The 11,741-nt window shown below is 43.9% G+C and overlaps 1 protein-coding gene across 2 annotated transcripts in view; it reads left to right on the forward strand.

Moving 5' to 3' along the window:
* The window catches only part of TXLNG (taxilin gamma), a 54,700-nt gene extending 44,034 nt beyond the window's left edge, over positions 1-10,666 (forward strand). For both annotated transcript variants that reach the window (XM_040468283.1, XM_040468282.1), the window contains 3 exons: positions 3,806-3,898; positions 6,161-6,256; positions 7,674-10,666. In XM_040468283.1, the coding sequence (XP_040324217.1) occupies positions 3,806-3,898; positions 6,161-6,256; positions 7,674-7,988 (504 nt within the window). In that variant the 3' untranslated portion in view covers positions 7,989-10,666. The remainder of the gene's footprint in view (positions 1-3,805; positions 3,899-6,160; positions 6,257-7,673) is intronic.
* The last annotated feature ends 1,075 nt before the right edge of the window (positions 10,667-11,741 follow it).

Here is an 11,741-nt window from a genome sequence, read left to right on the forward strand (position 1 = left end):
CTTGGCTCCCTTGTCAAATATTAGTTGACCATATTTGTATGGGTTTATTTCTGGGCTCTCAGCTCTGTTCCATTGGTCTATGTCTCTCATTTTATGCCAGTAGCATACTGTTTTGATTACTTAGCTTGTAGTATACTTTGAAGTCAGGGAGCGTGATGCCTCTCTGTCCAGCTTTGTTGTTTCTCAAGATTGCTTTGGTTATTCTGGCTCTTGTGGTTCCATTCGAATTTTAGGATTACTTTTTCTATTTCTGTAAAAATGCCATTGTGATTTTGATAAGGATTAAATGTAGATGGCTTTGGGTAGTATGGATACTTTAATTATACTGACTTTTGATCCATGAACACAGGGTATCTTTCCATTTTGTGTTCTTCAAGTTTTTTCATCAGTGTCTTAGTTTTCAGCATGTAGATCTTTCATATCCTTGGTTAAATTTATTTCTAAGTATTTTCTTGATTTTGATGCTATTGTAAATAGGAGTTCTGGTTGTTTTTTTTCTTTTTGGTAATAGTTTTTTGGTGGAGTCTTCAGGATTTTCTGTGCATAAGATTGTGTCATCAGAAAACAGATATAATTTTACTTCTTCCTTTCTGATTCGGATGCCTTTTATTTTTCTTGCCTAATTACTTTGGCTAGGAATTCTAGTACTTGTGTTAAACAGAAGTGGTGAGAGTGGGCATCCTTGTCTTATTCTGATCTTAGAAGGAAAGCTTTAAACCTTTAGCTGTGGGTCTATCACATATGGCCTTTATTAGGTTGAAGTATGTTCGTTCTGTGCCCCATTTGTTGAGTGTTTATATCATCAATGGGTGTTGTATTTCGTGAGATGTTTTCTCTGTATCTATTGAGATGATCATATGGTTTTTCTCCTTTATTCTGTTAATGTGAAATGTCACATTTATTGATTTGTGTATGTTGAGCCATCCTTGCATCATCACTGGGATGAATCCCATTTGATTTATGGTATGTGATCTTTTTAATGTGCTTTTCGATTTGGTTTGCTAGTATTTTGTTGATTGTTGAGAATTTTTGCAAGTTTATCCATCAGGGATTTTGTCCTGTAGTTTTCTTATAGTATTCGTATCTGGCTTTGATTTCAGGGTAAATGGTGACCTTACATAAAAAAAAAGTTGGGGAGTGTCCCTTTTCTTCCGTTTTCTGGAAGAGTTTGAGAAGAATTGGCATTCGCTCTTCTTTAAGTGTTTGGTGGAATTCATCCATGAAACCATGTGGGCCGAGGCATTTCTATGTTGCTTCCCTATTTTCCAACCCAGACCCCTTAGTTTTGTCCTAATGCAAACCTTTCTTGGTGTTTGTCTTCTGTGGAGTAAGGCTAGCAGACGCTGCCTCCCCACTCAAAGAAAAGATAGAGAAAAGACTTCCTGTGTCTTTATGGACAGGTGAAATTAGGTATTTACCTGTAGTTCACCCTTTTCCAAGTAACTAGATTATATTCAGTTGAAGAAAGTATTACCTATTTTATTATATAATAAACCTGTTTTAATGTAAGGACTCTAAATTAGTTCCAAAATGCATTGATACATTGAGGCTGCTGTGAATCTTTATGACCACCTCTTTTTCAATGCTTTTTGTCTTCAGGCCTGTTTTACAGTGTGGTGATTGATACTCATTTCCTATGAGGTTAGACTAACTTTAGAGTGAAAATTCAAGAAGTCTTTTGAACTTCCCACTATAACTTAGGATTGTGGTAGATTGCTTCTAGGAAATTTGAAGCCCTTATTAGCTCCATAAACTCTGCTGTCCGTGTAAGTGGAGAAGAGAATTGATATGGAAAAGGTATATAAAGTCTATCTATGTGTACAGCTTTGGAAAATAGACTTGAAAAAATTTTTTTAATATTTGTTTTTGAGGGAGAGAGAGAGAAAGAGCGAGTGAGCAGGGGAGGGGCAGAGAGGGACACAGGATCCAAAGCAGGCTTTGCACTGATGGCAGAGAGCCTGACACATGGCTCGAACTCTAGAACTGCAAGATCGTGACCTGAGCCAAAGTCAGACGCTCAACTGAATGAGCCATCCAGGCGCCCCTGGAAAATAGACTTGAGTGTGGGAGTCCCTGCAAAGCACCAGAGGACCCTTCTGTGAAGCTCCCAGGCAGCTCTGATTCTGTTGGACTGTTCTCATTGTAACTTCTGTTTGCGGTCTGTGTCACCCTGGGTCGTGTTATCTGATTATTAGTTTCCTTTGCTGTCACGTCTTCCTTTTCCTAGTCCCTAAATGTGGCTGTCCTTTCCAAGAGTTGGTCTCATTCTGTGTTCTTACCATGTCAGTTTCCAGCATTTGTTGAGGATAGAGTCGAATTGGTGTTTGTTGACCCATTGTTCTGTAATCCAGGCATGTAAGGCCAGGTGTGATGGTAGTTGCCACTTACTAACTACCCAGTGTGGGCCAACATTGAGCTCTCGGATGGGACAGTCTACATGGATGTTGCATCTTCAGTAACAGTGGCTGTGGGGGTGCTTGGGTGGCATCGGTTGAGCACCCAACTCTTGATTTTGGCTCAGGTAGTGATCTCAGGATCAGGGGATTGAGCCCTGCGTTGGGCTCCGTGCTGAGCATGGGGTCTGCTTAAGATATTCTCTCCCTCCCTCTTCCCCTCTCCTTCCACCCCCCCACCCCTCCCTCCCTCTGCCCTTTTTCCTCCCTCTCTCTCTCAAATAAAAATAAAATAAAAAACCAAATAGAATTTAAAAAAAGCTGTGAACATGCATTTTAAGCTTTTTGAGATTATACAATGCAATAGGGACATTATTATGGTCCTTGCAAGCAGGGTAGTTTCCAGTATTTAAAGTTTACTTTGAGCCATGGTCCTCAAGACCCAAACCGGTCAAAAATCAAGTAAGTCAAAAAACCCCATTCCACTGAATTCTTTCTTTCCCCACCAAACCAATGCTTCACCTTCTGTTTCATTTTCCTGTATATGTTAAGGAAAGAGTTATCCTTTTTTTTTTTTTAATATTTATTTATTTGGGGGGAGAGCATAAGCGGGAGAGGGGCAGATAGAAGCGGGCTCTGTGCTGACCGGCTGACAGCAGTGAGCCCGATGTGGGGCTTGAACTTAAATGGTGAGATCATGACCTGAGCTGAAGTCGATACTCAACCGACTGAGCCACCCAGGTGCCCACCTTTTTTTTTTTTTTTTTTTAAATGTTTATTTATTTACTTTGAGAGAATGAGAGCATGAGCGGGGGAGGGGCAGAGAGAGAGGGAGAGAGGATCCCAAGCAGGCTCTGTACTGTCAGTGTGGAGCCACACATGGGGCTCGATCTCAAGAGCCACGAGATCATGACCTGCGCCGAAACCGAGGGTCGGTTGCTTAACCAGCTGAGCCACCCAGGCGCCCCTGGAAAGAGCTGTCCTTGATACCAAGCTAAGAACTGTGCAGGTGATGTTCTAAAAGAATGCTCTTTTTCCAAGGACAGTTTTTCAAATCTAAGGAGAGGGAGTAGTTGGGGAACAGTTAGTTGTATGAAATTTGCAGTTCTACCAACCACAGCAGTTTTTATTATAATTGGTGGATTGGAGCTAGTAAATATTTGTACATTTTAAACATTTACTTCTAAAGATGTTTAAGTCCACGAAACTTGCTAAGTTTCAGTGGATCTCAGTGGGTTATGGAACTTGAGCTATCTCTGTCCAGCACCCGAGGGCTGCTTTGTGTCTGCTCTTCCTTCTGTCACTTATAACAAGTAACTAATGCTTAAACATAGGATGTTCTTTTGGAAAGTCTTTTGGGATTTCAAATGGTTTACCTGGAACTCAGAATATTTCATACTTTTTTTCTGTAGCTTTCTCTTTATATGGATAAGTTTGAAGAATTCCAGACTACCATGGCAAAAAGCAATGAACTGTTTACAACCTTCCGGCAGGAGATGGAAAAGGTATTTGCGTATTTTTAGTAGAATATTACGTAAAAGGGAATTAGTAGAAGAAGCTGTGTTAAGCAAGATCACTGCCTGGACGAGCTGATGCTGTTCTGGTACAGTCTTCATTTGCCCTGTTCTGATCCTCTAGTGGCATCCTGTGTGGTCGTTGGAGTGGTAGTCCGTGTAGCTAGTGAGCTCTGTGCTCTTAAATACTAGCTTTATTAAAGTGAATTCCTCTGTCAAATACAATTTGTCATTACACATAAATGGTTTCTTTTTTTGTTGTTGCGTCTTGTTTTATTCACTCAGGTGACACCCCACCCCTCCTTCACAAAGCTCTGTGTTTTTGGAGATTTTTTAAAGACATCCAAGCCCAGAACACATTTTGGTTGGTTGATTTTATATATATAGATATATTTATATATCTATATATATATTATTTATATTTATATTTATATACATACACAGAGGCAAACACATTTATGTATATTTTTATTTATATATATATGTAATCAATATATATGTATATATATATCAGTGTTTCCATCTTTTTAAAAAATTTAATTATCTATTTTAAGTAATCTCCACACCCAACATGAGGCTTGAACTCACAACCCCAACATCAAGAGTCGCACGCTCCACCAGCTGAGCCGGCCAGGCGCCTCAGTGTTTTCTACATTTTTAGCTTTTCGTTTTCTTTTAACTATACCCCCACTGAATTCTTTCTCCTTCGTCCAAACCCTTTCGTCTTCGGCTTCGGTTTAATTTTCCTGCCCACATCAAGGAAAGCGATATCCTTGATACCAAGCTGAGAACCAGAATATATACACATATATCCCTAAATCTGTCCATTCATTCTCCTTTTACGTGGCATATTCCCCTTAAAATGGGTCCTTGGAAAAGGGTGGCGGGTTGGAGACAAGTACGGCGGCGCCTGGCACTTTGTGAGCATTCGGTGGGTGTGTCATGACTGTGACTGGACCGTGTGCAGTGGCGGGGAGTGTGTGCTCCAGGCAGCGTCCCGGTCCCGTGTAATATGACTGTGGACAGGTGGTTTAACCTTGCTGTGCCTTCCTCATTAAAAATAACAAAAATCCCTATCCTCTGTAAAGCCGAGTAATTCTGACAGTACTTGGCCATGTTACGCGCTCAAATTACCACCTTCGGGTATTTTTAGACCCGGTAATCTAGGGAATTTGGTGAGCGGTGGATCAGTTCTGCCTGCCAGTCCTCCCAGCTGGGGCTCAAGTTGAGGGGTGCTCTTTCTGCATAGCGTGCGCCCTAGCACGCTGTTCGGGCAGAACCGTTTAAGACGGGCTCTCCAGTCGCTGTCCTCGCCGCTCGTGGCTTGGAGATCACTGTCGGTCAGTACTCGACCCCAGTCTTCCACGAGCTCTTCGCATGGCCTTTGTCCCACTCTGCGTGGTGTTCGTTTTGTGGGTGACAACCCACCGCCCCGGGCATTGGCTCTGTCGTACCCTTGTTTCCCTTAACGGCGCCTGGCTCAGTGCCTCAGCTGGGGTCAGGGCTGGGGCACAGTCAACAGGACATGAAGGAATCTCGAAAACGGGACTCATTGACAGGCGCAGATAACTCTCATTGTGAGTTTCTGAAAACTGGGTTCTTGTAGTGCAAGTTTAAAAACGTTCCCCTTATTTTTGGAGCCATTTTATTGTTAGCAAAACCTGAAGTCGACCAGTCTCGTGAGGTGTGAGGATGCTCAAAGCTAAGGATGAACTACTTTCATCTTTCTCTCTCACTGGAGTGCTCGCGAAGTTACGCTGCCGATAGTTCCAAAACTGATACGGTCTTGGGGCTTGCAGTACGTCACTAATTCTTCTTTGCGGGGAGCTGTAGAAACCCCTGTGCTTCCAAGAATCAGATGAATTAGTTTAATGAACAGAAGACTCCTAACGTGGACATGTCTTTGTACAGTCTGGGGAGGAGGTCTCTCAGCTGGATTGAGAGATGCACTCCAGCCTAAGCCGAGAATTCAGTGTGGTGTCTGACCGCTTCCTCCATGTGCTGCTGCCTCTGAAATCGAGGAGATTAGATTTGTTTGTCTCATAATGTGAAACCCCTACTTTGGTTCCCGCTGCTGCCACCCTAGATGCTTCTGAGATCAGCTCTGCCGCCAACGGATGGGCACAGCTGTCAGCTGGGCAAGGCAGGTGCAGTGACGGGGGCGGGGCGGAACAAACTTTTCTGTGGCGGGACAGGGTGTACAGCTAAGAAATGGAACTTAGAATTTACATTTGCAATTGTGTTGATTGCCAGATGACAAAGAAAATTAAAAAACTGGAAAAAGAAACAATAATATGGCGTACCAAATGGGAAAACAACAACAAAGCGCTTCTGCAAATGGCTGAAGAGGTGAGGTGGTTTCCCGTGAGTAAGGTGTGTTTGTAGTCATGGGGACTCGTGGAGCTCAGGCCCTAACAGGGCACGGGGCGTGTGGGGACACCACGGCCGGAGTCAAGGGCTCTGGCCAGAACCGGGGGCGGGGGGATGGCTTCGCAAAATCTGCAAGTGTCTTTCGGGGTTGTAGGTGGGGGGCCCCGAGGGAGGCCTTAACAGATTTCCTACTACCCGCTCAGTCGGTCTAGGCTTCTGCTGGAGATCGCCAGAAGGCATGTGGATTTCGCTTTCTTCTACGGGAGTCAGTTCTCACACTGGAACTTGCTTCAGATTCCAGCTTGTTAACAAGCTTGGTCTTAAGACCAAGATGGCTAGGTTCCACCCAGAGTTCGGCTCACTAGCTTGAGGAATCAGCCTTTCGAACCAGTCTCCTGGGGCTGCCGGTGCAGGGCCCACCTCCAGAAGCACCGATGGGATCTCCCGGTGCGGGAGTGGAGTACAGAGAACAACTCCAGTGCCTTTCTTTCTGCTTTTTTTCCAGCCTTGAATCTTGTTCTCATCTAACAAAAGAAATGTATGTAGAAATGAGTCGTTTTCTGTTTTTAATCAGGCCCTTAACTTTTTTTATCTTTAGCTTTGTGAGGAGTATCTTGAATTCCCTTAATTGTTGATCGCTACAAAATGTTTTTTTGTTTTTTTGTGTGTGTTTTTTTTTTAAATTTTTTAAAGACTTTTTATTTATTTTTTTTTCAACGTTTATTTATTTTTGGGACAGAGAGAGACAGAGCATGAACGGGGGAGGAGCAGAGAGAGAGGGAGACACAGAATCGGAAACAGGCTCCAGGCTCTGAGCCATCAGCCCAGAGCCTGACGCGGGGCTCGAACTCACGGACCGCGAGATCGTGACCTGGCTGAAGTCGGACGCTCAACCGACTGCGCCACCCAGGCGCCCCTTTGTTTTTTTAAATTTTTTCAGTGTTTATTTTTGAGAGAGCGTGAGCGGGGGAGGGGGCAGAGAGAGGGAGAGAGAGAGAGAGAGAGAGGGGGAGACACAGAATCCGAAACGGGCTCCGGGCTCCGAGTTGTCAGCACAGAGCCGGCCACAGGGCTCAAACTTGGGAACAGCAAGATCGCGACCGGAGCCGAAGCCTGATGCTCAACCGACTGAGCTACACCAGGCGTCCCGCAAAATGTTGTAAAAAGTGGATTTTGGATATTTCGGGACCCTAGGATAACGTTAACCGTGTTAAATACATTTGGTGCCTGTAGCTAGGTATGTAGTGAAGCTGGCTAGACGGTTAGGTGGTGCTTGAGGAAATGGAGCCCGTTCAAGGGATTAAACAAGTAGTTTCTGACGGGACTCCGATTTGTTCACATTTTGTATCCCGTAAACTGTACTCCACGAGGTCACAGGAATCATTTTTCCTTACAGAAAACTGTCCGTGATAAAGAGTACAAGGCCTTTCAGATAAAACTGGACCGGTTAGAGAAGCTGTGCAGGGCTCTTCAAACGGAACGGAACGAGCTCAACGAGAAGGTGGAAGTCTTGAAGGAGCAGGTCTCGGGGAGGGCTGCAGGTGCGGACCTAGCACTGCCTGGGACGCAGCCCTACACTGCCCCGGTGTCCCCCAAGGAGCCGAACACTGCTTCCGAAAGCGCCCCGGGAGTCTCCCCGGAGGCCGTGCCCAAGGCGGCGAAGGAGAGAACGGCCGTGTCCGCCGGGCCAGGTATCGAGTCCGTCGACTGAAATGAAGTATGATCACTGTATCGAGAGCTATATTTTGTGTATAACTTTCTGTTAGTAGTAACTATTGGTTTTGTGGTGAAAATTTTCTTACTTTTTCTACCATATCTGTATTTTCTTAGAACTACTGGACTTACGTGGTACAGGAGGCTGCTTAGCAGTTTTGAATAGTTTTCCTTCGATACGTTTTCCTCAGCCGTGTTGCACATCTGCCTCATTTCCCTCCATTGGAACGCATGTGACCATTGCTTTGTCCTATCTTCCCTATTCCTTGCACAGAATTATTCTCATTTCACTCGAGATGGGACCGATCATTACAGGGGAACTTTGTTCTGATAATGGTTCCTTGGTGTGAAAACCATATTCATTTCAACATCCCGGCCCCTCGATTAATATTACTCAAAAAGAAATCAAGATGATTAGCTTTGTCTTAACGGTCCATTTAAATGCCAAGTAAAAATAAAGTAGGGTTGGGTCAGAAACCAGCATAGCATCTTTGATTCAGATTAGCTTTTTGATAATATTTATATCACTTGACAAATTGACATGGCTGCAAGCCTCAAATTATTCAAAGTTTCGGCAGATTATGTACATAAAGGTGTCGCTTTTAAAATAGTATATACAGGCAAATCATCGGACAAACAGGCTTAATCTTGTGACTAAAAACAATCCTACTGCTTCGGTTTCAGGTTAGAACTAGAACCAGTGTTTGAACTTGGACCACCTAGACACTTGGACCGCCGTGGAATAATATGGTCGTTTGTTGGCTTTGTTTGGGATTTGGGTGCACATCCTCCACTTCCCGCAGAAAGCAGCCACTGGTGGTTGTCATTTTAAGCTGGGGAGGGTTCAATTCGCGTGTAGCTTTCATCAAGCGGAAGTCCCTCCTCTGCTGCCTTCTGGCTACTTGAAATTTGGTGTTCAGCTAGTTGCGTGAATCCCAACAGCAGTTCTTCAGGTTTTTAAAAAGGGAATTTTAATTGTGGATCACGCTAACCGAAACATTTTATTTCCAAAACAGAAAAGACTGGAACTCACATTTTTAACTGTGGGAAGACTTGGCAGAGAGTTTTAAGTAGTCAGGATCCATTACTTAGGCTCTTGGTGTGTGGCTCTACCACCCCCTTTTCTTACTGTCTTTTAAGAGAAAAGCCAGTATTAATTAATCTAGGTCTCTGCAATTGGCTTGGACTGGGGGAACTTGCCCTCTGAAGCATGTCACTTCTGAATTTGTTCGGCTTTCCTTTGTTCTTAATCATGTTGAGTGTGGCTGAGTTATGCAAATGAGAGGTCAGGTTGCACCATGAAAGCTTGGACTTTGATTTGCATTGAAAATACTTTATGAAATAAAAAGGCTCTACTAGAATGGATGCTCTAGCACATTCCACTGAGCACAACTATCAAACTGAAATTGCTCACTGGACTGAAGTTTGTTCTGTCTAGTTAAAAAGGTTTTCTCTTTAAAATTGTAAAGTCCTGTCACAGTCCTAGTCTAAACTGGGTTCAGAGAATCGAAAGTTGTCTAAAGGAAACTTCCACCCTCGGTCATATGAAATTGAGGGGTCAGACAGTGGAGGAAAAGAAAAGCACAGAGCACATTCTGTCATTACTGTCAAAAGGAGTCGGAAGCAAAAACAAATACCCCTCCTCCAACGGCCTCTTGTTATAAATACTCCTTTCTGCTACTAGATGAAATGTTGGACTCGTTTCCCCTAGAGGAGGTGAAGGTATATATCAAATATAATCTACTTTGAAATTAGTACTAATGATTTCACAAGAACTCTGCTGAATGTACAGCTCTTACTGTTGAAGCCATTTGTGTAGCTCACCACGTTTCTTTGTGGTGCTTGTCCTGTGTGGAAGATGTAAATCTTGGACCTGTTGCATATTTTCAAGGGCTTTATAAAGCAATGTGATTAACAGTACTTGGCCTGCTGCTTTTGGCTTGCTATGTATTTGTAGCTAGATGCGATCACGGTATTTCAGGGAGGTAGATTCTGCTTGGGATGCACTAGGTGTCCTTTCAGAATCTTGCCTCCCCCTTACCCTGTGAATCAAAACAAATGGGACCCTCTGAGGAGATCTCCTCCCCACCCCCAAGCTGTCACCTCACCAGCTCAGTGTTGTGGCTTTGTAGCACGCCCTGTGTCCACCATATTCTAGAACACTGTAATGCTCTTAGGCTGGTCCAGAAAAGGTTTAAGTGTCGAATTCACTTCAGTTGCATTTGTTGCACCATCCTGGGATCTTGCTGTGTATTATTTCTAGTGGCGGTAGACTCCAAGGAGTAGAGAATACTTGGATCATGGACCATTTCACCCTCAGACTTGTTAGGAGTACATTTCTTGGTCTTGAGACCAGTGTTTTTTTAGTTATGTATGCAACTGCCTTTATTACACCTGGTTATCACAATTCAATTCTCAGGTGTTGCAGAAAAATCTACCTCTTTCAGACTGTAGATGGAAATAACTGTGAAAAAAAAAGATGCAGAGATCTTCTAGTTTGTGCTAAACACACTGCTTTATTTTTTACAGCCCACGTCTTTCATGAGGATACGAATTGTTCAGAGGCAGTCTTGTTTTGCTTTTCAAAGACATTTTGTAGAGATTTTTCACTAATGTGAATCTGATTTTATCTACTCGATTCTGTATAGATGAAGTAAATATGTATGATAAATTTAACGGCTTCTCTGTATTTTGTTCCCCATGTGTCTAACAATGTGTCTGAGGATTCCAAAGACAGCTGTAGATAGTTGGTTTCTTAGGCCTTGGGAGGGGTGGAGACTGGGTGGAAGCCTCACTTCGTGTGGCAGGCCTCCGTGTGTGCCTTAGCTTTGACTCTAGAAAAATCCTAGAAGCTTAGCTGCTGTTGAGCCCTAAAAAAACAAAACGGTGCATTTCTCCAAGCCTTGACTGCTCCTAGAACATTCCAGGGTGTACCTATTTGAACAAGAGAATTAGGTGTAACAGGCAGAGAAGGAACTTTAATTTTTGACAGAGTCAGCACGAGTGGGAGAAGGGCAGAGAGAGAGGGACACACAGAAGCCGAAGCAGGCTCTGAGCTGTCAGCCCAGAGCCCGACATGGGGCTTGAACCCACGGGCCGTGAGATCATGACCTGAGCCAAAGTCAGACGCTTAACCGACTGAGCCACCCAGGTGCCCCAGGAACTACCTAATTTATGAAGATGAGCAAAAAAGTACTTAAGCACATACATACAGATATAAGAGGGGCCAGCAAACAAGTCAGGTGTAGTAATTATTTTAGACTTAACGGGCCACAAAGTCTTTGTAAAAGTCCCATTTTCGTTCTTTTAAACCACCTTGTAAAAATTAAGCGTAGGGCGCTGGGTGGTCCAGTTGCTTAAGTGTCCGACTTCGGCTCGGGTCACGATCTCACGGTTGGTGGGTTTGACCCCATGTCGGGCTCTGTGCTGACAGCTTGGAACCTGGAGCCTGCTTCGGATTCTGCGTCTCCCCCTCTCTCTCTCTAAAATAAACATTTAAGAAAAATGAGGTGTAAAAACCATTCCTAGCTGGCAAGTCTTACACAACAGGTTGGGGGGCGAACCTGGGTTTGTCCGCTTTGCTGACCCTTGCCTTGTAAGCAATCAAGCTTTTGTGGGGGAGGGGGTGGGGAGACGTGGAAGATCAGGGTAGTTCTGGGTTTACAAGTCTATCGACCATGAACACACCTACCTTCTCCCTACCTTTGCAGTAGGACATTGTCCACGTACCCTGGAGAGAAAGTCAGTTCAA

The sequence above is a fragment of the Herpailurus yagouaroundi genome, unplaced genomic scaffold (genome assembly GCF_014898765.1).
Source record: "Herpailurus yagouaroundi ecotype Mexico unplaced genomic scaffold, PumYag 67690, whole genome shotgun sequence".
Classification (NCBI taxonomy): domain Eukaryota; kingdom Metazoa; phylum Chordata; class Mammalia; order Carnivora; family Felidae; genus Herpailurus; species Herpailurus yagouaroundi.